The 27,408-nt window shown below is 38.3% G+C and overlaps 1 protein-coding gene and 1 long non-coding RNA gene across 4 annotated transcripts in view; both read left to right on the top strand.

The window, feature by feature from the left end:
- The first annotated feature begins 1,145 nt into the window (after window positions 1–1,145).
- Window positions 1,146–5,815, top strand: LOC139983434 (uncharacterized). 3 transcript variants are annotated; one of them, XR_011798673.1, is made up of 3 exons: window positions 1,146–2,133; window positions 2,936–3,147; window positions 5,058–5,815. It is a non-coding gene; the product is annotated as an uncharacterized lncRNA (long non-coding RNA). The 3 variants fall into 3 exon arrangements; XR_011798671.1 differs by having other exon boundaries at window positions 1,150–2,133; window positions 2,933–3,147; XR_011798672.1 differs by having other exon boundaries at window positions 1,159–1,482; window positions 2,933–3,147; window positions 5,058–5,814.
- Window positions 5,816–17,738: 11,923 nt separating this feature from the next.
- Window positions 17,739–27,408, top strand: part of LOC139982552 (uncharacterized) — a 217,401-nt gene continuing 207,731 nt past the window's right edge. The window contains exons 1-2 of the mRNA XM_071995445.1: window positions 17,739–17,779; window positions 18,673–18,749. Coding sequence (XP_071851546.1) covers window positions 17,739–17,779; window positions 18,673–18,749 — 118 coding nt within the window. The remainder of the gene's footprint in view (window positions 17,780–18,672; window positions 18,750–27,408) is intronic.

Below are 27,408 nucleotides of genomic sequence, written 5' to 3'. Positions count from 1 at the left end.
AAGATGGGGAGGGATGAACGTGTCCGGTACTTTTTAGTCCGCGGCTTAATTTTTAAACTAAGCTTGACTCTGTGGTCGGATGATTGATACAAGCAAGGTACACTGAGCGAGAAGTATTATTATATCATAACCTAGTTAGACCGTACAGTATACAGCACGTATATGCACGTATCGTTTACGTATGCCAATGTGTATACAATCTGTACGTATACTAATACTCCTAAGCAAATGTTTAGGAGGCGGGGGTGGGGGGGGGTGGGGGCTGCAGCCCCTCCCTAACTATAAATATCTTTGTGAAAATTCGGGCAATATGCCGATAATTTCGGGCACCTACTGAAAGAAAAATAATTTGCATTGTGTTTTGCAATGGTTAAACTTATATTATTATATTTATTATTGTAACGACTTCCCAAATAATTATAACCAATATGGAAGGGTATCACGGCAACCGATTGTATGTTATTGGCCTGCGATGTAATAACCGATGCATATACTATGCACATTAACCTGTTAAACGCGCGCAAGGCGAAGAGAAAATATTGGTTACATTTTTCGGGCAAGTCGTTACGGCCACCCCCCTCCCCACCCTCCCCCACCAAATCAAATTGGGCTTATACGCCTATGCTCCTAAGGTAGTGTACGTAACGTAACGTAAGGACCCCTTTGGGAATAAGCTTTTAGCTTAAAGGGTTATCCTTGGCATGTAAGTTTCTTTTTGATGCATTTAAGTTTATTTCCATCTTGTATTTTAAATGTTTCTCTATATGTGCATTTTTTGTATGTAGATGAAGAATGATAACTTGCTGAATAAAATCAAATCAAATCAAAACATTATCATGTGCGTACGTAATACATATGGCGTACGTATGTAGTATTTTACGTACGCACGAAAAACAAATATTATTTCCAATGTCCACTATAGAGCTGATTAGAAGTGTATATAAGTATATTGTGATAGTCACGTGGTCGCCAAGTAAAAAGAGAAGAAAAGGAAAATGAAACAAAAACAGAAAAGAATCCAAAGGAGATGTGTTGTGTTACTGCACTGAAAAAATAAACTAGTCAATATTGCCACGGACTAACGTTAAATTAGTCTTTAACGTTAGTCAATGCACCCGGACTAGCAAAAACCTTCGTTTCATCGCTGCTTCTTAGTTAGTTTACACTGACTAAGGAAAATATAATCGCAGCTTAGTCGGTGGCGACGGACTACGGTATTTTAACCCATGGACTAAGAACGATACGGACACCCGATTTACGCCATAATCGTAGCTTAGTCGGTGTCGACGGACTAATGTATTTTAACCCAATTCGATTCACTTCAATTTGGAAACCGAGAGGCAACGGCAGCTTGCTGGGCTTGGCATAGTTTCATACGATCACTCTAAGCAACTTTCAACCGTAAATCACCCAAGAAGGTCTTTAGAAGAATGGAGGTATTAACTGCATCATCGGCCTACCTGTTATTCCTTTAACTTGAAGGTAAAATTAAAGTTAATTGTTAGGCCACTGGCACTAGTACTGTATTATGGTTAGTGTAACGCTACCGTTGTCACGTTGGCGTTTCGCAATACACAAGTGCAATGACAGTGAGTAGCCTATAGGCTTCTACTGGGTACTGCAGTGCATTCTCAACACTAAAGTGTGCATTCTAAACACCAATTAACAATGTGTTATGTGTGTATTGGGCTAGATTGAACAGTGGCACATAATCTTCTAATTTATTCCCAAACAAATGCTGAAACTATAAGGCTCAATAGTTTATTTGAAGTCTACACTCATTTGGTAAAGATTTCCTGTAATTTCCTATGTGAATCTAAATGGGTAGGCTTTGTGATATTGAATAAGCAAGGTTAGACCTTCAAACGTACAGTCACAGTCGGCTGAACAAATTATGTTGGCTAGTCAACGGTATTATATGTTGCGAGCAGTCAGGATGCACGCTTCAGTTCTATTTAACCTTTTCATTTATCATTTTTTAGTATTTAATTTCCGGTCACGCCCAGGAAACAATTGCGACATTCCTTCACGGTCGACTTGCTTACTGTAAGAAGTATTAACCGTTTTTTTTCTCAGGAAAGCTTGATAGTCTGAAGTTATTATAACATGTGCTTTTAGTATACTGCCAAAAGAGTAAGTTGTTGTATTTGTATTGATATTTTATGTAGAAGTAACGGAAAATTTAGTATGTTTAGTTTGGTCTAATTGCACGTTTTTTTACTGTCCAATGTAGTGCAGGGTTCACTTGCGCGAATTCAAATTATTCTGTTTATGTGTATGTATATGCATCGATTCTTAGATTATGAGGTTTTTTTGACATTTATTTGTAATTCAAGCATATCTGTTTAGTAGCAAAGTTTAAAGGTTGAGATTAATTAGTTTTCTCTTTTTGATCCTAGATTGAATGAAACTCATTGGCGTAAATAATAGATCAGATGATACAGTTTAACGCAGTTGCTAAAACTCTGGGTATTCTCTAGTCTTCGCCGGTCCATTATATACTTTAGTACTACTAATAAGACTAAATCAAAACGACCGTAGACAAACTTAGTGTAACAAAGCACTGATTCTCCTCTAGCCTAGGTCTAAACAGGCTTGTTATGTGAGCAAGCAAAATAACAACTAAAAACGATTAGGCCTATAAATAAGTTGGCTCAGTGCATTTGTGTTTCTAAAATTTTATATTTTTAAAGATCATAAAAACAAACAAAGATTTAGCCCATGTTTTATTATCTCTGTATTCTGGGCATTTGATTCTGGTTGCAATGGTGATGACACTCTCGTTCAAATTTTCAGCTTTATACAGTCTGCTTCAAACTTTGGGATTGTTTTTTGAGACTATAGTGGAAGCAAATCTCACATAACTTTGTGGTGACAACTTTATTTATTTATTTTTTCAAATGATGAATACTTTGCTGTTTCTTTTTTCCAGCAGGAATTGAAAAGCCAAATATCTAAGTCAAGGGTGAGCTTTCCTGTGATGTACGACACCAGTGTGGAGGCAACAACAGAAGAGGAGAACTGTGTTATATATGGCTTAAAGACATGTTTTAAGATGATATATTGGTACCCTTCGCAGAACAAAAGAGTTTATCCAAGAGTCCAAAAAGCAAAGGAACAAGTACCATAGAGAAAAAAGATGGAAGAGTGAGTTTAACTATTGTACCCAACTGTTTAATGATATTTAAGATACTTTTCATAACCTGTTTTAAAAAAAAAAAACAGTCTAGTTTATCATTTACGTGCCATCTTAGTCATAAGTTTGGTCAAATTTTCACTGATCTGTAGAGCGGGAGTCCAGAGGGTTTGGTTAGCTGGGAAGGTAACCAATTGCCTGGTACATCACAATGTTCACAATGCATTCCTGTATATGAAACCTGACGACTGGCAAACCGACTGTGGTGGATGTGGCTGGGAGAGCAATTTTAAAGTCACCTAATAGCTAACCTAGAGCAGCTTTCATGGTAACCACATCAAAGTAAGAACAATGTGTCAGGTATGGCCCCAAGAGCAACAAATGGCCATTGCCAGTAATTATTGGTGGTGGGGTACCCCTGCCAGTGATCTATAATTGACCCCTCACGGCTGACCTAGGTCAGCTCATGAGGTAACCACTTGAAACCTACTGGAAAATGTTGGTTAGGACTTCAGATACAAGGGATGGGCATTGCCAGTCATTTTTATTGGTGGGGTACCCCTGCCAGTAGACCCCCAATATGCCCATCCCCTCATTGACCTAGGTGAGCTCATGATTTGACCAGTTGAAACCTACAGGAAAATGATAGGTATCACTTCATATGTAAGGATGGGCATTTCCAGTATTTTATATTGGTGGGCCACCACTGCCATAGTCTGCCCATCCCTTACATATAGAATCCTGTTAATAATTTTCCAGTAGTTTTCAACTGGTTAAATCATGAGCTGACCTAGATCAATGAGGGGGGGGGGGGCTTTTTGGGGGTCTACTGGCAGGGGTACCCCACTAATATAAATTACTGGAAATGCCCATCCCTTACATATATATAGAGTCCTGCCAATCATTTTACAGTAGTTTTCAACTGGTTACTTCATGAGCTAATCTAGGTCAATGGGGGATGGGCATTTTGGCGGTCTACTGGCAGGGGTACCCCACTAATATAAATTACTGGAAATGCCCATCCCTTACATATATATAGAGTCCTGCCAATCATTTTACAGTAGTTTTCAACTGGTTACCCCATGAGCTAATCTAGGTCAATGGGGGATGGGCATTTTGGGGGTCTACTGGCAGGGTTACCCCACCAATGTAAATGACTGGAAATGCCCATCCCTTACATATGAAGTGATACCTATCATTTTCCAGTAATTTTTCAACTGGTTATCTCATGAGCTGACCTAGGTCAATGAGGGAATGGGCATTTTGGGGGTCTACTGGCAGGGGTACCCCCCCCCCCCCAATATAAATTACTGGAAATTCCCATCCCTTACATATGAAGTGATACCATTTTCCAGTAGTTTTCAACTGGTTACATCATGAGCTCATCTAGGTCAATGGGGGATGGGCATTTTGGGGGTCTACTGGCAGGGGTACCCCACCAATAAAAATTACTGGCAATGTTGGGGCCATACCTGACATATTGTACTTACCATGAAAACTGATCTAGGTTAGCTATCAGGTGACTTTAAAATTGCTCTCCCAGCCACACCCACCACAGTCGGTTTGCCAGTCGTCTGGTTTCATATACAGGAATGCACTGTGAACATTGTGATGTACAAGGCAATTGGTTACCTTCCCAGCTAACCAAACCCTCTGGGATCCCGGTCTATTGGGATCATTATTAACATGATTAACATAATTATTAAGCTTTGAGAAATACCTTGGTGTTATGCTGTGCAAAGCTAATAATAATTTGGTAAAGCTGCTATTCCTGGCTTATAATTTGAGGGACCTAGATTTAAATGTATACCTCCTAATATGTTATAAAATTTTAATGTAAATGCATGTTTATGATAATGTGAGTTATCATGTGCTATATCTGTATCTGTGCTTACACGTATATCATATTTTCTGTTCACAGGTCAATAATGGTGCAGATTTTGGCTTCCTGAAGACAAGTGGGAGGCCATTTGTAGTTAAGAGAAACACTCTTTGTTCGTGAAGACTTAACTGGTGTCGATTTGGGGTACCACTTTAAAAGGAAAGTCATGAGGAACCCTTGCCCAAGATTCAACTTTGCATTATTGTGCAGTGCTCTACTTTTGCGATTCATGTTTGATCCATTAACTTGTCTTAACTTTGTTGGAAAAAAAATCAGATTTTCAGATTTTATTTACAGTGATTTCTTCTCTATCTGTCGAAAGTCAGCCTTTTGTAGACATCAGAAGTTTTATCAGAAATAAATACTGCCAACGTACACATTATTTGTGTTTCTTCTGCTCTCTTTTCTTTCAGTGATGCTAGTCAGTGAAACTAGTCGGGTTTAATTCTTTCAGTGAATCTAGTCGGTGCAACTAGTCAGTCGATACCGACTAAGAAAGGTTAGTCGGGAGAGGCACCATCCTGACTAATGTAAAACCTGCTATAAACTAGTCGGTGGCTCATATAAATTAGTCGGTAAAGACCGACTAATGTCACCAACTAATGTAACTGACTAATATACATTTACCGACTAAGAAATTGTTGATCGACTAAGCTGACGGACTAAGATGACCGACTAAGAAATCCAACTGACTAAGGAATAAATTAGTCGGTATAGCAACTGACTAAGGCTATGTTAGTCGGGAGAGGCACCAGATGGACTAACGTTATGTTAGTCCGTGAACCAATTTAAGTTTTCACCATGGTAATACAGGTAGTAGAGATCTGTGGTTATTGCATTCAGTCGGTCGCACATCGACCAGACATTTCCATCTTTCACACAAAATATGCTAAAATAGTACTCTTCGTAAAATGTCCTGTGTTCTCTCTCGATATTGATACAAAGATTGAAAAGAATTCCCAACGCTTTGTAATATATTTCTTACCGTACCAATATTGTTTTTTTTTTTCTCCCAAGTTTGATATTTACGCCGTCACTGTATAAAACATTGACATATTTTAGGTTTGAGTTTATTGATTTTTCAAACAGTCACGTGACCAGCCAATCATAATGAATAATCATATGTTATCGTTTTCGACCTGCATTTAGTGAAAAGAAGCCTCAACCTACTTCCGCACACCTTTGCTGGCGCATATTGGCTGAAATGCGCCTGCCAAAAACATTTGTTTTCCCTCATAGCAAACTCCTCTAGTTCCGCCTTTGTTATAAACATTCCACGTGTTCAGCCTGCATTTAGTGAGAAAGCCTCAACTCACCTCCCCACACTTTTGCTGGCGCATATTGGCTGAAATTTGCCGGCTAAAAACACTTCTTTTCTCTCCCTTAGCAAACTCCTCTATTTCCGCCTTTGTTAAAAACATTTTCGTGTTTTCGACCTGCATTTAGTGAAAAAAAACACCTCAACCCACCTCCCCACACCTTCGCTGACGCATAAAGACTGAAATGCGCCGAAAGCTCTTAACCCTCCCTAGACAAAATCCTATAGTTTCGCCATTGTATGTATGCGTGTATGTATGTATGTATGTATGTATGTATGTATGTATGTATTTAGATCCTCCTGCATTCAGGGACTCGCGAAGAAGCCATCATTGGCTTATCAACGCCACAGGCTGATCGAAGTCAGCCTCTTAGATTCATATTTAACGCCCATGATTATGAATTGTCAATTGTCAACAACTCTGTAACTGGACGACATTCATTAATCTTGGAGTGACTCGAACTCGGGACCTTATGATTGAAAGGCACCGGCGTTAACCACTAAGCTAACACTCCTTAAAAAGCAATTTTCCAAAATTGTAAAAAACATGTTCGCGTTTTCGACCTGCATTAAGTAAAAAAGTAAAATATTATACCCCCACTTCTTCTTGGCGCATGACAGCTGAAATGCGCTTAAAACACTATTTCACCCTCCCTTGAAAAATCATCTATAGTTTCGCCACTGAAAAAAAAAAAAAACATTTTCGCGTTTCCGATCTGCGTTTAGAGAAAAAGCCTACAACCCCATCACCTTCCTGGCGCATATTGACTGAAATGCACCGAAAACTCTTCACCCTCCCTTGACAAAACCCTCTATTTCCGCCATTTATTGTGTATAAAAACATTTCCCCGTTTTCGACCTGCATTTAGTTAAAAAAAAAAAAAAACCTAAGCCCTTTCCCACCCCTCCTGGCGTATACAGGCTGAAATACGCCCCAAAAAAAATCATCACCCTCCCTTGACAAATTCCTCTTCTTTGCGCGCTTTCCACGTTTCGACCTTGCTGTATAAAAAGGTCGACAGCGCGGAAACCGTTGATATCGAACCCGGTATCTCGATAACAGAACTCGGTTTATCGGTTTCTGCGGTGTCCGCGTTATCGACCTGGCACCATGGAAACATAATAAAGTAGGTCAGTAGATGTACAACAGTGACTACGAATAATCATTCGACCTTATTTTTGGTTATTCTTTGTAAGTTTTACTTTAAATGAGCAAACTTGCTTTTATTGGTGTTAAAGTATCCCATCTTGCTCTAATGTAAACCTGTTGAAAGAAGCTTGAATAGAGGAGCGTTTATAGACAACACAAAGTTATGAATACTTATTGAGTAAGGAATGATTCTTGTTATGTTCAGTTTATCTTCTTGAAGTAGCACTTCTCATTGGTAGGAGTCTGGCTAGATAACATATGATTGTGTAGCTCTCAATTTAACTATAGGTAGAAGGAAGTGAATGTATATTTGAATTAACATTGTTTTATGATTCCCATTGTTTAGCTCCAGACTTTTCAATTACGTTATTAAACGCCTTGCATAAACGGACACTGCTGGATTGTCAGCATCATGCGTTTCACAGTTGCATTTTATCAAATGTGTTTTACTTTTTTAGCAGAAAAACAAATAGCACGGTCATTACGTTCGTATTGAGAAGAAGTATTATGCGTGGTAAACAAGGAGCTAAATAATGATAATTAGATAGTTAAAATCGTATTTACTTTGTGTATAAAGCATTGTGCGAGCTAAGTAGATAACCCTAAAATGGTAAGCTTAATAGCATCCAATCAAATCTGGGATATTAAATATAATCCCTGGAATGATCATATGACAATAGGCTATTATCATTATCACCTCGGTTTGTCTATAAATATGTGTATCTCGGAACTTAACAGAAATATCAAATTTCGTAGAACACTAAGCCAACCAAGTAATTTTAATTTTGAAAGGTATTATTTAAATATGTAATGTTTGCCGCCACAAAGTAATACATTATTTTATTGTCGATCATAATAAGTAAATTATTTAGAAAAGTCTATTTATTTGATAATTATTGTTTATTAAGAACGAACTTTAAATCCTGCTAAGCATTGTAGACCTACTGATTAGAATTGCACGAAATCGAAATCCATACCCCATTCAAACTTTGTATTGTAAACAAAATATGTTTCAAAGGGATTGTACCGTCATTGAAACAATGGTGTAATCAAATTTTACATTGAACAATGAAAATATCAAACAAACACTTTTGTTATATACTTCTTATCGATATTGTATTTTTGCGCCCAAGTTTGATACTAACGCCGTCACTGTATTAAACATTAACGTCATTTAGATTTAACTTTACTGATATTTCAACCAAGCTCGTGACCAAAATGTTGGTGTGAGGGGGAAAGCCTCGTCATTTGTCCCTGTGTTAAGTATCAGAGAACTTTTTTTTTTTTTATATATTTCGATGATAACCTTAATTTGCATTCATAATGGCATATGTATGTGCGCGCGGGCGTGTAGGTGTGCGTTTGTGACGCCCAGCTTGTAAACACGATATCTTGTAAACACGATATCTGAAAAGAAAAAGAAGAACCACTGTAGTACAAGAAGCCTACTGTTTTTTTTTTTTTTGGGAGGTCAAATGTCATTAGTGGTCACCAGGGGTCAAACTATGAAAACATTGTAAACACGATATCTCAAGAAGGTAAGCTCGGACAGATCTCATATATAGTATGTAAATGTACCACATTAAATACAAAGAGGTCAAAGGTCATTGGGGTCAAATAGTAGGAACCTTGTAAACACGATATCTCAAGAAGGGAAGCAGGAGCATACCTCATATTTGGTGTGTAGAAGCAACACATTGAGTACAAGACGCCTATTGTTTTTGGTAGAGGTCAAAAGAAAAATTGCATAAACCTTGTAAACATGATATTGTAAGGAAGGAAGCGTGGACAGATCTCATATTCTGTTTGTAGATGAATCATATCAAATTTAAGAGGGCCTAATATTGCTTTTAGTTGACCTCAAAGGTCATTTGGAGTCAACAGGTCAAATTGCGAAAGCCCTGTAAACATGATATAGCAAGAAGGGAACCTTGGGCAAATCTCATATTTAGTTTGTACCTGTATGGTATCAAATTTAATTTCGGAGCCTATTATTGATTTTGATGGAGGTCAAAGGTCATTTGAAGTCAGCAAATTCCAAACAATTTCTTCACTGCCCTCTTACCTGGCTCTATACACAAACGCACCTTCCTATTCATAATATCGCAAGGGAAACTTGGAGAGATCGCATATATGGTATTATTGTACCACATTGAGTACAAGAAGCCTAATGTTGTGGGCGGAGGTCAATCGTCGTTTGAGTTCACCAGGGATCAAATTGTAAGAACCAAGTTTTACACAACATTTCAAAAAGGACAGATGTCATATTTAGTATGTTGATGTATCTATCAAATTTAGTACAATAAGCCTGTTGTTGAGGTCAATGGTCATTTCAGGACAGCATTTATTGTTTGTCACACCACACTGCTTTCACTGGGGTGATCTAAACGGGGAGACCCCTTTTATGAAAATATAAACCTAAATTAATAGAGGGCTGTAAAAAATGTTTTTTTTTCCCGGCAAGAAAGGTATCATTTCCCGCGAACCATCGCGCCGCAGGAGGGTGTCGGAGGGGGGATGAACCCCAATCAGAAGCTAGAGATTTTTTACAAATGAGGATGCAATTTGCGCCATTTGGTGCACCTTTTTGGCGATTTAAAACAACTTGCGATCGTTGAAGACCAGTGCTAATTTGAACTTAAAAAGCTAATAAACATAATTTTTAAAACAAACTGTTTTAGTGTGTCAGTTTCTTGAGTTCTTACCTTGACAATACTCAAAGTAGTCTCATCTCACGTAATCAAACCAGTCTGATCATAATTTATTATAAATCTATACCCCGGCTGTCACATTGTACCACATCAATTATCATTATGTAATGTAAACAAACATCGTTATATAACTGCAGGGCTAAAAATATTTTTTGGTTGACGAGGGTTCTTTTCAGCACTAGCAGATTTTTTACGAGGGCTGTTTTACTGATGACGGGGTTTTTTTTTTTTGGTGTTGCGAGGGCTGGTTCTCCTGTATAAATTGTAGCTACAAATTGATTAAATTTTACAACATTTTATCGGTAAAATTAATTACTATAAAAAGTAGACCTACCATTGACTAAGGCTAAAAACAAAGGTAATACATTTTCAAGGTGTTACACCAATACACTCTCTTTATTTCAACACCCAAATAATAACGTTTGATAGTGGACTCCTTATTCACCACATGTTTCCCCTTCTTCTGCTTCTTTCTCCCCTTATCTGATCCCCCAGATGCACCCTTGAAGCCAACTAAAAAGTTTTCCATTTTGATCACAGGATCGAGGCTCAGTTTTGGTCTAACACAGTGTCTATGTTATGTACTATAAAATAGCCTACTGTGTATCTTGTTAAGTATAGGCAGGCTATGCCTTTGTTCTGTTAATTTCATCTCTTTACAGGGATGAGCCTGGGGTTAAAAAATCACTGAACTTTGTGGGTGATACTATACTAACGCCAAAGGCGTCAGTCTGCTTGCAGCGCGACACAGTTATAGATGGGGTCCATGGGCTTGCCTTAAGGCCCGTGGTAGGACCATGCCTAGCCTGTCGTTTTCACCCTACTTGATTCTTTTAATCATGGCGACCCATAATTAAAAAGTTACGTACCAGGCGCGTATCCAGGTGGGCGTTGGGGCGCGCGCCCCCGGGTAAGAAAAAGAGGAGAGAAAAAAAAGAGAAGAAAAAAGGGGAAAAGAGGGGGGGGGGGAAGAGGAGGAAGGAAGGGAAAAGAATAAGAGGAAAGAGAGAAAAAGGAGAAAGGAGGGAGTAGAAGATTAACGACAAGACACTGGAAGAGAAGAGGAACAGTCATAATTACATAATTACATATATGGTCTATCATCCTTAATCCTTAATCAATTGTAAAATTGTGCTATGAAACCATGGAGGTAAAGACAGACCTCCATGATGAAACCAACTGTGGCTGGTCTCGAACTCGACCGAGTCGTTGGGGAACATGACGCATTTCGGTATTAGACCAGGATCTATATGCGAACTGCACTAGACCTATGACCTATGTCCTTCGATGCAACACTGTCTCCCAGAGATAAAATGTTATACAGTCCGACCTGAATGATAATCGTTAAGCCAAACCTAGTACCGCAACTCTTACAATGAATCGACACATAAATTCCGCATGCAATTGGAGAATTGAGCACGTCTCCTGTGAATATCATGTAGTGGATCCAGGGCGTATCATGAGCGGGGCAGGGGGGGGGGGCGGACCCACCCATCACTTCTTGAGATTGTTCCCATCTGCATGAAAACGCCCGCCCACAACCCTACGCCCCACCCCACTAATCGCTACCCGATGAGTTACGAAACTTAATTAATAACCTTCGCCCGTAGTACCAAGACCTTGACAAAATCCGGCAACACACCACTTCTTCCATAACAAGTGATCGGGTTGTGCATTAGTGACGTCTAGAGGTCGTGCACTGACCTACATGGAGTGTGACCACTCCCGACTTGCAATTTTCCAAGATCAGGTCCCGAAAAAATCCAAAAATCCCAAGGGCACTGTACTGTATGTCTAGCAATATCTAGCGATATCTAGGGATGAAAATCCCAAGATCTTCCCTGAACTGAAGGCAGATAGAGAATCGAAGCCTTCAGTGTGTAATGAACTTGAAAATGTGCGTCTTTCGAAATGAAAATAATGTGGGGCAAAGTAGCGTAACTCCTACGGACCGTGCTGAGCCGGTGGCCCCGCCATACTGATGCACAGAAAAAGGATACCTCTTTGGATAGGGAGGGCCCGTTTTACTGGGAAAGAAAAACTCATGTAAGACTGACCAAGACAATATTCATATTTTCACGTGATACGGAATACGGACATCATGATCATGGGCTGATTGGGTATTAATGTCTGTATCGAGCTATATTTGTGTTTTATTATCAGGTGCGTATCCAGGGGGGGCGTTGGGGGCGCGCCCCCCCCCCCGGTAAGGAAAAGAGGAGAGAAGAAAAGAGAAGAAAAAAGGGAAAAGGAGGGGGAAAAAAGGAAAAGGAGGAGAGGAAGGAAGGGAAAAGAAAAAGAAAAAAAGAGAGAAAAGGAGAAAAGAGGGAGTAGAAGATAGCCAAGACCTCGGGAAGAGAAAGAGGAACAGTCATAGTTAAAGGGCTGATCCCTATTATATACACAGGGTAGCCAGTGACAGATCAAGGATTACGGAGGGGGTGTGCGCCTCACCCTACCCCTTACACCGACAACTCCATTTTTGACGTTTCCATTTTTCCTCTCTCACTAATGTATCTATATGGTTTATCATAACGCGTGTGTGTGTGGACGCCTTAAACAATTGTACAATTGTGCTATATGGAACCAACTGTGGGTGGTCTTGAACTCGACCGACTCATCGGGGAACATGACGCATTTCGGGAAGGGGGCGACCGCCCTCCCCCCCCCCCCCGAGCAAATTTTCTTTATGACATCGCTAGTAATATCAAAATAGACAATGCTTAGATGCAACTTACAAAGCCTGGGAAGTGTCATTTCCAGCGATCTGGGAGGCATTTTCGGCCAATTTTTTTCTTGTACGCTTCGCGCCAACTCATGGTGGCGATTCGCTTAGATAGTTTAACTACAGGCTTCGCCCCTCCTTTGGCAATTACTCGCTACACGCTTGTTCGAATTTGTAAAGCAAAGAGCAGATATAACATCATATCAGTGAGCATTGAAATGCATGTTCCACGATGAACAGCCTCAAAAACTGTCTATGTGTGTAGTCAAAGGCGTAGGAGCCAAATTGGATTTGGGGGCTGTAATGACTTGCCCGGAAAAAAAGTCAAAATTTTTCGCGCGCGAAGCGCGCGTTCAACATATCGATGCCAATATCATATAGGCAAGCATCGGTCATTATATTGCATGGCATCGTGTACCGCACGTTCCGTGAAAGTTGCACAGTATACCGCCGGATGCTAATGTAAACAACCAAATGTCTTATGTAGATGGAGAAAAAGCATACAGATCCATTTATGTCAATACTCTCTTTTACAGTAGTAATGTCGGCCAAGCTTAGAACTTTATTTTAATTACCAAGGAGATCATTTGTAAGCTATTGTTGCTATTTATTTTTCTTTCAGTAGGTGCCCGAAAAAAATGGGAAATAATTTGGTTGCGAGGGGGGGGGGGGGCTGCAGCCCCCGCCTCCTACGGGACCTACGCCTATGTGTGTAGTGTTCGGTTTCGATATACCTGATATAGGAAATATCTGGTATATTTCTGTTCCTTCAACCAAGTTATAATAGCCATTATAAGAGGTTGCAATATTTATACACCAATAAATTAACTGTGTCTGAATTTTAGAAAATTTCCTCACCAACATTCTTCATCATACTTTCCTCTACTCTTGCAATTTTGACCTGTCTGTTAGGGGTTGCAGGAGGTTTTTCTATATTGGTTGTCCATAGATTGAATTTTGTGCAACATTATGGGTATGTTCTGAAGTGATTTTATTCACGAGAAATGTGAATTTTCAAATTCTCAACAAATAATGGGCTTAGTGTGACTGGTGACAATCTTCAAAAAGGTTATGGATGGAAAAAAAAAAAACTATTGGGAAATACTTGGTTCTCAGGCAAAAGTGTACATCTGGCTCGTCATTTTCAAGCCCGAGAAGTGCCATTTCCGGTCATCTGGGGGGGGTATCAAAACCAGAAAATTTCTTGTACGCTCCGCGCCAACCGATGGTGGCGCTCCGCTTAGATAGTAATTCGCGCCCCCCCGGGTTAGAAAATCCTGGATACGCGCCTGATTATTATAATGAAAACAAAGTATATAATTTAAAACCCAATTGCAGTCAATGTTGTACTGAGTACAGCATCGGGACATATGATTTTTCGAAAAAAATCTTAAACAATAACCCAACACCCAACAGACTTGAAACTGCGTTCATTTGAAAGAGAAGGATATAAATATAATAATAACATGTAAGAATAACGATAATCGGTGTATCTGGTAAGTAGAAAAGCACAGGAAGTTAGGATTAGATGGAGACAAAGATTCAGCCGAAATTAGACCTATGCTTAGGTTTGATTACTGTATTTGTACAGCAGCCTCCGTTATACTCCATACAGTAGGGGGGGGGGGCTTGCCCACTCCCCTGGAAAATCACAAATTTGAAAAGAAAGTTAAGCATTTGACATTTCAATGATTTCACCCAACCAACAGTTCTCTAGTTTTGTTCATTGCATGCGTACCCATGATGCATCACTGAAATTATTGAAAGTCAAAATCTTAAGACATGAGAACTCAAAATAACCGATGTAAATGCGACTTGAACGGGAAATGTCTTTTCCGACGATCTAGGTGTATTTTTTTTGCAAAAAAAAAATCATGGTACGCTCCGCGCCAACCGATGGCTGCGCTCCGCTTAGATAGTATCAAGTAGTGTGTAACCTTGTAAACATTTCTGCGGACGCCCCTTGCTTGAACCTCCTGATAGGGGGCCCCTTTGGGCCAGGAGCCCACCCCCAGGCTCATCGCTACGCCACTGGTGGAGCATTGCATAATAAACAGATAATAGTTATTTATTTCAGCCTCATTTCAATTATTCGAATTTTTAAAGCAAACAGCAGATATCACATCGTATCAATTAGCATGAAAATGATGAACAGCCTCCAAACTGTAGATGTGTGTAGTGTTCGGTTTCGGAAATATCTGGTATTTTAATTTCTTCAACGAAGTTTTATAGTAGCCCTTAGAAGAGGTTTTAATATTTATACACCAATAAATTAACTGTGTCTGAATTTTCGAAAGTTCCCTGACCACCATTCTTCATAATACTACCCTCCACTCGTGCAATTTTGACCGGTCTGTTAGGGGTTGAAGGAGGTTTTTCTATATTGGTTGTCCATAGATGAAACTTTGTGCAACATTATGGGTATGTTTTGAAGTGAATTTATTCACAAGAATTGTGAATTTTCAAATTCTGAACAAATAATGGGCTTAAAACCTTGAAAAGTGGGGCTGACGGGGTATTGTAGCCGCGACGTAGAATCACCTACAAAAAGCAAATGATCCACAGGAGATGCGATGAGGTCGAACATGATGTGTGCCTGGTGACAATCTTCAATAAGGATATTTATGAATATAAACTATTGGGAAATACTTGGTTCTCAGGCAAAAGTGTACATCTGGTTGGTCATTTCAAGCCCGAGAAGTGCCATTTCCGGTCATCTGGGGGGTATCAAAACCAGAAAATTTCTTGTACGCTCCGCGCCAACCGATGGTGGCGCTCCGCTTAGATAGTAATTCGCCCCCCCCCCCGGGTTAGAAAATCCTGGATACGCCCCTGCGTACTGTTCATAAAATGTACACAATGGTCAGTTTTAATCTGGAATAATATTCAGCAGCTACAGCACTACACTACTCTAATGATACTAATATATTGAAAATCATGGGAAACTAATGAAAATATCGTTGCAATAATGTTGGGAACTTTTTGAAAATCCTGAGAAAGTTGCGGTATAGGCTCCAGTTTGCGTATGCTACAGTGTGTTAAGATAATAGTTTCCCGACTTTCCTATTAAAAAGTAGTCGGACATTACGCGATGGTTTGTAACTAGACATAATGCATGGTCGTTACTACGACGCAAAACTTTTCCCTCCTGCCTTTTAGGTATACTAGGAAAACATCGCAGGAGCTGTCAATATAATTAGCTCACTGTTTCCACAGTACCGTGATACATAACACCTAGCTGGGAGAAAAAAAATACAAATACACGGGTGCGCGAAAATAATCACGCGACGAATCGATATTTTTTTAGCTAGCTAGGTGGTGTCTGAGCGAACGTACAAACCAAGCTGTTATATTATAGCAAAAGGATTGGTAGTCAAGAGTTTTTTTTTTCAGTGATTTATTTCACAGTATTATGTCATCTTCCAAATGTGCGGCGCCCGTTAACTGTACTGAGCAGTACATGTGGAGGGAGATTCTAGTGGTATTTGCATTTTTATTTAGCGCTCGTGATTTCTTTTCTGGGCCGATTTTTCAACTTCGTAGGGCGAATCGCCCTTCGCCCCCCGTCTAGTTTTGGTCCCAGACACTAGTAAGTTTTTCTGCTTTTTTATGTATCGTCTTTTTTAAATTTTATTTCCTCTTTGGCTCTTTCTCTAACCTTGTTCCCACCTTATTTTTTTTTCTCCTGCGTGTGAGATTTCCCGCGAGTTATCAAGATTTCCCTTCAATGAGCTTCCCGTTTTGCCGTCTTTTTCCGGGCCTAATAATGTTCAATGCTGTAACAGCGGAGAGGTTTACACAAGAACGGGTTGTTCGATACAATATAAACTATTTAAAGTTCATCAATATTTACATTATATAGCCTACATGTACATTACGTTGTTATGTCCGCTATATCCATTACATTGTTTAAAAGATTAATGAAAGATTCCAAAGAGCCTCTTTTCACCAGTCAATAAAAAGATACAGAAAACAAACGAGTGTAAAGAAAAATATTTACATGAAAACAGAAATAGCAACAGTTCGGTCAATATATTATGCTTATTAGATTAGAGGTACGTATAGGTAACATATATAGTTCCTTTCCGTTGGTCGGAGTATTGGTTTTACACAGATCTAGGCAATACATATATAATGTTGAGACGATAATGAGCTAGACTTGAAGATATTAATTGAATATGATTCATTATCTGTTACCGGTTAATCCAGATAATTTCATTTCTTGCTCGCCAAACTCAACTTGCCGTAGTAAGGAATCTTAGAGACAATGCAATGGTATATGCACATGCTCCTCTTATGTTTTGAAGTAAACAACATGTTAGCAGGGCTGTCAAATAGTATATTCACAGAACACAGATTGGTTTCATTATTAAGGTATCGGCATTGAGTTAGTTGAGACAGACTGAAATACTGCTTGGCTTGATGAGTCGCAATATTGGAAGGGGAGGTTGGAATAATAAAGAATTTCTACTTTAACAACACTGATGTATTTCACCAAACTCATAGCAATCATAATGAATAATCATATGCTACCACAAAGGTTCAAGGTTTCACACCCTCCCTCTACCCCTACCACTAGCTCGGTAAATTCATATCGGCCCTATGCAAGATCTGTGTGTGGTCGATTTTTAATGCTTTTTGTCTGAAAATAGTAATATAAGAAAGATATGAAAAAAGCGGAATGTTGAAAAGGAGGTAAAACGGTGTATAAACTCCCCACATGTCACACCACGATCAATATATCTTTAGTCTATTTACTTGAAGGTCAGTTTACCAGTATAACTACTGAGTGTAGACTTCACTGCAAATGTTTGCGATGAAACCATCCATTTACCGTGTCAGGGGCGACGGAGAGCCGTGAAAGAAGGGTGGGTGAGGGTATAGGGGGAGGGTGGGGTGTTGATTGGGCAGATGCTCTGTCACTAGTATAATGACCCTGAAAAGGGTATTAATAATAAGTATAATAATAGTAATAACAATTATCATTATTATTATTATTATTTTGTGTTTACCTTTTTACTGAAATAACCCAAGAGGACCAGTTGTTGCGCCTAGTAACAATGTTGCTATGTCCTCGACCCTCCTACTATTCTCTCTTCTATTCTTTCTCTGTTTCAGTGCAACTTTTTGCAGGTTTTTTCTGAAAAAAACGTAGTTTGTAGCATCTTAAACTATTTTGAGATTAAAAAACAATATTTCACCGTTAAGTTTCATTAATTCTTTATTTCATATTTTACAATTGAACTCTAACAATCTGAGACATTTTAGTTTTCATTTAAAGTGAGACAGATTCACGAAGACGAACTATAAAATCAATACATTTACCGAAAATAACATACGATATAAATCACGTGATCCGAGCGTACGGTTGTTACTAATAACCTATATAACTACGTCTGTGGTGTTCAATGTTGTATTTATACATATCCAAACAACTTTAAATAAATTTTGAAGTTAAACATATAAACGAATGAGCCAACTATGATAATGTGGACTGCTATACATTTCACAAGTACTATCAATCACATTGCTCATAGAGTAGTTCAAACTATCATCATTTATTTTCCGTGGAATCTTTGAAACACAGACTTATAATTATAATTCATTCCAATCATATCTGATTTTCTTCCTTGTTATGTGTTGTTTACTTTGTTTATCTTCATTGATTTGGTCAACAATAAACCTGACTAGCAGGACATTCCTCTACGTCATCTAATCTAACACGTAGATTACTCTACTTCTCTCCATAGGTTTCACCTCTACGATCTGCCAGACACTATTCCGGTTGGATCCATTCCATTATCCCTGAGAGCAAGAAACGTGAAAGGTATGGTCACAACGATGTCATGATAGTCAGTTTCTTACATTTATTTAACGGTTTTACCAACTATGTGAACGTCTGTTGACTTGTAGATTGTTGTTGATTCACAAACAAGAGAGTAATGATTCAGCAACACATGACTACATTAGTGTATGACGGAGAAACCAATACAGAGTCTTGTGATGGTACACAACGAACCGAATAATAGAAATATAACAACACTTAATATTGCTAAGCTTGGTTGATTTAAGAGATAAGTCATATTCCTTTCATTTCGAGTTTTGAGATCACTGCCCTATAATATGTTTTTGCGAGTAGCCATCACATCAAGTCAATGCTTTAAATCTCGTTACCAAATGTAGTGGTATCATACACTTTGGGCAACAAAGATTGTTAGAGGTTTTGTAGGGCTTTGAAGTAATGTTGTGCTTTGCCCTTTCAATAAAAGTACATGTTCCACTATTCGGAGTTTCCACCCCCTCCCCCCCCCCCCCCGCGAACACACACATACCAACACTAACACACCTCCGCAGCAACTATTCTTTCAATCTGAATTGCAGAATAAATCCGCGAAGTCTAACTTACTTAACTTAATTATTGTTCAAGCAAACGAAATCAACACAATGCTTGACACAGTCCTAAGTTCAGATACTTACACAACGGTATATGTTAATTATTCGTACTACAACAATGGAACTGATGTCACTCAGGGGGGGGGGGACACCATCCCCCCTTTAGTCGGCGCTTGCAAAATATAAACGAACATTAACATTAATGCATGATTTGCTTTGAAAAAAAAATACTAATATAAATAATAAATCGGTAATGATATTAAGGAAAGCATGAAAAACAAATGAGAATTTAAACAATATTTAATTCATGTTTACACTTCTATAGGGGAAATTAAACACGTATGTATACAAGTGATGTGTCAGTTTTTGACTGTTCCAGAACGAGCCCCTATTTCGTTTGTTTCCCATAGTAATCACAGCAACCAAGCAGAAACTAAGTTAAATTATCCATATTAATTTAAATACAGATTTTCCTTATGATATGAACATCTTTTGTAAATCGCAAAGTTAAGAGTCAACGCCTAGTGAGACTAATATGATACTGAAAGTGATCGTTGTTTACACTAACGCTGTATTTGTAAACAGGAAATTGAATTGCACTATTATACATTGAGAAAGTAAACTCATAGACATACAAACGGGGGTGTGGGGTGTCACACCACGCCCCAGATAAATTCAAAACTCGGTCTCATATTGATGCCAATTCGGTCAACAAATTGGAGAAAAATTCAGCGTGGTCGAACACTTAAGAAAGTAAGAGTTAGAATACAATAACGAAGAAAAGATAAAAAATCGGTCTGTCTGTTACTCCTTTAAATCTGCATTTCGCCAGATTTGGACCATATTATCGCTAATAAAACGTAGCAGCTTCTATAGGCGTTGACCCCCCTCCCCCCGTTGTTTTCCGGACTTTAGCCTCTCAACCCGCTTGGGCTCTGACGCACGTTCTGTACAATATTAAGGTTAAGCTTCTACCTGACATTTTTTTTACTTCTGCAGCTACCGGGGACTTGGCATCACACCATTTGATAACATTAAACTTTCAAAATAAAATATCTAATTTACATTTTGGCCTGTAAGTCTGCATGCAGAGCAAAATGTGCATAAAATAGGCTTGATTTATTATCTGATGAGTATTAGTTTCATTTTCAAGCCATCAAAATACATACTTTTTATCGATTCGGTACAGTTTTACATCGGTATTACTTGATGAGGTAACGATGTATAATTAACTCCATTTGACGCGTGTTATCTGTTGAAGTTTTAACTTGATAGGTTTCTTTGATTTTCGCTAAGATGCTAAAATATCATAACGAAAGATTAAATATTTTCGAGTAAGGCAGCTTACTGTGTTTCTTCAATGATCTTGCAAGTAGTAGTTAAGAAAGGGATTCAGAGTAGAAATAATTTAAAGTAGTAATATTTATCTGTCAACGTATACAAGAAAGGTTTAGTAATAATTTTAAATTGAATGTTTTCAACTCTATGTTCCACCTTCTTGTGTAGACGTCTACAAGAATTTTTAGACGTTATAGAATTCATTGTATTCGTCTAAGTTAGTTAAAACAAACAAATGCATTACTAAGCAGAAACGGATACAGGCGAGTGATCGGGTGCAGGAGGGAGGTATCAATTCACGCCGCGCTTCTTGCTTAAGTGTTGTTTTTTCGTTGGTCGTTATGGTCTTCTTTTATTCTTTTTGTCGGGGGGGGGGGGGGTTGGGAGGGGGGTATTTGACTAAGGAGCTGCTGTACAGGTTCGTCATACTGTAATGTTATATACGTTGTGTTTGAGGAATGTTCTTACTCATTAAATGAAAGTAATGCTGAAGGGAAATATTTCATCCTTTCGCTTGGATCAAGTAAACTGCCATGGATGCACCTAGTCTCTGATGAAAAAAGGAACTCACGTGGTTATTCAAAATGTATACGTGTTTCTTGATTTAAGTGGAAATGTGCATTTGTCATACCGTTATTAAGTAAACCAGTTACCAGTATTGTAACTGAATCATAACCGTAAAACTAGGGACGTGTAGTTAGTTATAGCAGGTGGGTAGTTCTGGACCGGTAAAACGGCCGGTTATTAAAAGAGTGCGTACTGCAATTATGTTATCTTTATAATATATGCTGCAATAAACTCTGCTCTCATTTAAATTCCCGAATCTGAAAATGTAAACAAACAGAAACAAAGGGATGTTACAATGGTCTGTTCTATTTCAATTCAACAAGTATTTTAATGGTTTACAAAATTGCTGCTGATATCTCTGTTCAGTTCGTGTTGTAGTTTTGTCACTGCCTTATTGATGATCTACAAGACAAACCACGATTTGAAACATAATTTATATTGATATAATATCCTCATTCATATTTGTTCACATGTAAGGATTGTTTGTCTCCCTCAACATTTCTGTCGATAACATACTGTAGCAGAGGTTTCTTTGAACTTCTTAGAAGTTTGGACAGTGTTATCGTTCAATGTTATAATTGTGTATGTCAAGTCATGATAACACGAAGCTAGATTAGACATACCTTCCTCCTCCATAAAGTACAAGTAGAGATATTGATGTAAGCAGTCTTAATACAATTGAAAACAAAAATTCCTAAGTAAGTGCCTGAAAGCATGAAATTATAAACCTTATTTTACACAACTGATATACTCTCAGAACATCGGGAATGTGATCACGTGATTATGACGATGATTTGTCTAGTCTTGTAGCTCCATACTTTAATTCAATAAAGTAATTCTAAATACTTTTGTATATTTTCAATATGTAAAGTAGTAACTTTCATGATGTGAGATGACGTCACTCATGTCGAGTGTTCTCTGATTAGTTCATCGTCTCATGGATTATTATTCTTGATCTGAGCATCGGATAGTCGACTATCATGATTAGGTTTCTTAACTGATCAGTAATCTTACTGAAATATAAGGATTGTACACTGAATGATAGTAAACTAATAAGATCAAACTTAAGGAATCAACTAGATCGATTACTCAGCTGATGTGAAGTTATCATCGAGGGCCAACATAAATCAGGTTAATTGATTGTTTATGATTTCAATCTAGACTAATAAAGAATAAGTATGCACTGATATTTTATATTAGTCTCTTTGTTTTATTCATACAGTTTGGAATTTTAGCAAGGCTAGTCGTCGTTTGAATTTGCAGACCGGTCGATGGCAGGTAAGAGATAATTCACCGTTTATGGCAGCAATTGCTGATAAATCAATTCCTCCTCATATTTTTATTCACATTAATTGTTAATATCAATATAGCGATTACATTTGTCGGATAAATGTACTTGATTGCTGTCAGCATTATAAGCGTTAATTAGTAAATGGAGTTTGTCATTATAGGGATTGATTGAGTGTGGGTGGGTGGGTGGCGGTTTAAGGGGGTTATAGTCCGTATGGAATATAACATGTTTTATACAAGATGACTTCAAGATCCCTCCTCTTGATTCTACTGCAGAATTCCGATCCAAGTTACTTCCTTCTGACCCTGGTTGTAGCCCCGTGTTTCTATCATTACTCAAACAACTAATTTATAATTCAAACAATTCTCTTCAAGCACATATGAATAAAAATGAAAAAATATTAAGTCGGATTAAAGCAATAGGAGCAAAATCAACCTAATCGTGCTTTTAGTTTCACTCGTCGATAACGTCCTAAGAAAACTGTTTTATTGTTGATGGTGTATAAGTGTTTTTTTCAAGTCCTTAAACTAATTTCTTGAAAGTTGCACTGCATGCAAAGATACAGCAATAAGATTAGGATACTCGATTATAGTCATAGGCGTACAGGACCATTTCAGTTTTTTTGGGGGGGGGGCAGAACTTTTTGTGCCCGAAAGTTCCCGTGACACTATCTAAGCGGAGCGCCACCATCGGTTGGCGCGTAGCGTACAAGAAAATTTTTGGCAAACAATGCCTCTCAGATTGCCGGAAACGGCACTTCTGAGGCCTTGCAAGTTGCATCTAAACATTCTTTATTTTATAATCTCACGTTTTAGACATTTACACTTCCCCAAAAATTTGGTAAATTAGAAGAAGAAAAAATGGTAACATCACTTTGAAGGGGAAAAATGGGACAGTATATATATTTTTTAAGCTCCTATTTAGTTACCTTATTTATTATTTTAACACAGTACTCAGCTACCTCCAGAAAAACATACATTGTTCAACGACACGGGATAATGTCGCTGTGTCGGGTGAGACTGCAATTTGTCTCACAAAAAAGTATAAAATATAACAAAGAATATGATAAACCTGTACTTCTAGGTTTGTGCCCCCCCCCCTACCATCCATGAATAAGAAAATGTTTCTTATATACATTCATGTCGGGGATGTCCAGGTCAAGGGCTAATGTAGGAATCTTCCGATTTAGAGTTTTTTTCTTGTTGATATCTTAACAAAAATTTTTCCATTCGAAATAGCTTTGAGTTTGACCCACAGAAATTCATTAAAAGTCATGGGCTTAGCCAGGATTTGCAAAGTTGTACGCACGACTATCTGAGCGGAGCGCCACCATCAGTTGGCGCGGAGCGTACTAGAAAATTGTTGGTTTTACAAACCCCTCAGATGGCCGGAAACGGCCCTTCCCGAGTGTTCATTCTGGGGTCCTGGCCTCTTGCTAACTTGAAGCACCTCAATTTTTATGTAGGCAAAAAGGCACATTTTTAACCTGAGGAAAAGTGGGGGGCACGTGCCCCCTGTGCCCCCCCGGTTCCGCCGCCCTTGGTCCAGGTATACACTTGACTAGTTAGAAAAAAATTGATCGTGCAAAAAGCGTGGTAGCCCAGATGAACTGCGCTAACGGTGGTGTTACACGGAAATATTCGGGCATCATGATGCTAAATAAAGAAAATCATGGAATTGTCGGGCAAAAATTTGAAAAAGATTCGGGCCAGCTACTGCATATATATATATATATATATATATATATATATATATATATATATATATATATATATATATATATATATATATATATATATATATATATATATATATATATATACCACTGGTTTGACCCATAGGGGGAAATGGAAAAAAGTGTACCATAAGGGGAAATTGAGGGAAAACACGAATAACATGGAAATAAATTATGTTTTAATATCTAAATTTTCATGAAATACTTGTCATGATGTGCTCTAATGTGCTACATGTTTTTTGAGATTAAATTAATAAGATCTTAGGATATACCTTTTTTGGAACTGAAAAAATTTCCCCCTAACGTATTTTTCCTACTAATGAGGATTAGGGGGAAAAGTTTGTATTTCTCCTTAACAGTTTTTTGTATTTCTCCTTAACAGTTTTTTTGTATTTCTCCTTAACAGTTGTTTGTATTTCTCCTTAACAGTTTCTTGTATTTCTCCTTAACGTTGAAATAAGCAAATTATCCCTTCAGGAGAAATACAAACATGTATTCGTAGTACAGAATTATGGGTACGGTGGGAGGATTGAGTGGTAGAGTAATTTCTCCGGGGACAAAACATATGATATGTAATAAACTTTGATGATAAAATAAAAATAATCAATAATATAAACTATGATAAGTTTAATATTATTTACTATAACATCAGGCATGTGAGGGGTTCATATAAAAGCGCAATAAAAGGGCTGAAAAACTTCGAACTACCTACACGGTCGCACTTACGCCAAACCCCTCCCCCTTTCCCTCTTTCATGGGTAACTCTAGCCCAACCATCTGTTCAGAAACGTTCAAGCGTCTCGTTTACGGAATTAGGTAAAGAGAGCTACCGGGGGCGTTGTGGGAAGAGGCGGGGGTTGCGACCACTTTAATACCCTATTAGTTTTCGAGCATAACAGTATTCACTCTGGCTAATTATTAGTTTAGTTTAGTTTAGTTACCCAAGGATCAGGAAGCTTTACAGTAGCTTATTTGAGAACCTATCCGTGTTAAATCATGGATGAACACCGGCTTACTTCAAGCCTTCTGTTTTCGATAATTGTTCAGAGGGTAACTTGAAGAGGCAGTGATGTGAATTCTCTCCCATTCCTGCTCCCGGAAACGCCTTTTAAAGTCCTCATCAGTTTTTTCGATACATTTCTACCACTGGCCCTCACTTCACAATCTTATTAATCACTCTGGTTAAACAAGTAAGCATTTGAGTGTAGTCATCTGCTTGAAGGATACATAGACTATTTACTACAAAAGCCATGTTAATGTAACAGCCAGAATTTGCATTTCTAATTAGATACAGGTTTCTTGTATTTCTCCTTAACGTCGAAATAAGCAAATTTTCCCTTAAGGAGAAATAAAAACATGTATTCGTAGTACAGAAATATGGTTAGGGTGGGGAGGATTGAGGGGTAGAGTTATTTCTCCGGAGACAAAACATATGATGTGTAATAAAATTTGATGATAAATGAAAATAATCAATAATATAAACTATGATAAGTTTAATATTATTTATTATATCATCAGGACTGTGAGGGGCACATTTAAAAGCGCAATAAAAGGGCTAAAAAACTTCGAACTACTCACACGGTCGTACTTACCCCTCCGCCCTTCCCCCTTCCCCTCTTTCATGGCCAACACTCTAGCCCAACCATCTGTTCTAAAAAGTTCAAGCGTCGCGTATACGAAATAAGGTAAACGAAAGCTACCAGGGGCGTTGTGGGTAGGGGCGTGGATTGCGACCACATTGATACCCTATTAGTTTTCGAGCAAAACAGTATTCACTCTGACTAATTATTAGTTTAGTTTAGTTACCCAAGGATCAGGAAGCTTTACAGTAGCTTATTTGAGAACCTATCCGTGCTAGATCATGGATGAACACCGGCTTACTTCAAGCCTTCTGTTTTCGATAATTGTTCAGAGGGAAAAGAGGCAGGGGTGTGAATTTTCTCCCATGCCTGCTCCCGAGAACGCCTTTTAAAGTCCCCATCAACTTTTTTTCTCGATACTTTGGTACCACTGGCCCTCACTTCACAATCTTAAATTCACACGGGTTAAGCAAGTAAGCAACTGAGTATAGCTATCTGCTTGAAGGCTACATAGACTATTTACTACAAAATCTATATGTTAATGTAACAGTCAAAATTTGCATTTCTAATTAGATACAAGTTTCTTGTATTTCTCCTTAACGTCGAAATAAGCAAATTTTCCCTTAAGGAGAAATACAAACATGTATTCGTAGTACAGCATTATGGTAACAGTGGGGAGGATTGAGTGGTAGAGTAATTTCTCCGGGGACAAAACATATGATATGTAATAAAATTTGATGATAAATGAAAATAATCAATAATATTATCTATGATAAGTTTAATATTATTTATAATATCATCAGACTGTGAGGGGCACATATAAAAGCGCAAAAAAAGGGCTGAAAAACTTCGAACTACTAACACGGTCGCACTAACCCCACCTCCCTACCCTTTCCCTCTTTCGTGGGTAACTCTAGCCCAACCATCTGTTCAGAAACGTTGAAGCGTCTCGTTTACGGAATTAGGTAAACGAAAGATACCAGGGGCGTTGTGGGTAGGGGCGGGGGTTGCGACCACTTTAATACCCTATTAGTTTTCGAGCAAAACAGTATTCACTCTGGCTAATTATTAGTTTAGTTTAGTTACCCAAGGATCAGGAAGCTTTACAGTAGCTTATTTGAGAACCTATCCGTGCTAGATCATGGATGAACACCGGCTTACTTCAAGCCTTCTGTTTTCGATAATTGTTCAGAGGGTAAAGAGGCAGGGATGTGAATTCTCTCCCATTCCTGCTCCTGGGACCGGCTTTTAAAGTCCCCATCAACTTTTTTTCTCGATACATTTGTACCGCTGGCCATCACTTCACAATCTTATTAATCACTCTGGTTTAGCAAGTAAGCATCTGAGTATAGTCATCTGCTTGAAGGCTACATAGACTGTTTACTACAAAAGCCATGTTAATGTAACAGCCAGAATTTGCATTTCTAATGCGATACAGGTTTCTTGTATTTCTCCTTAACGTTGAAATAAGCAAATTTTCCCTTCAGGAGAAATACAAACATGTATTCGTAGTACAGCATTATGGTAACGGTGGGGAGGATTGAGTGGTAGAGTAATTTCTCCGGGGACAAAACATTTGATA

The sequence above is a fragment of the Apostichopus japonicus genome, chromosome 16 (assembly GCF_037975245.1).
Source record: "Apostichopus japonicus isolate 1M-3 chromosome 16, ASM3797524v1, whole genome shotgun sequence".
Classification (NCBI taxonomy): domain Eukaryota; kingdom Metazoa; phylum Echinodermata; class Holothuroidea; order Aspidochirotida; family Stichopodidae; genus Apostichopus; species Apostichopus japonicus.
This window is presented reverse-complemented; position numbering and strand designations above follow the sequence as displayed.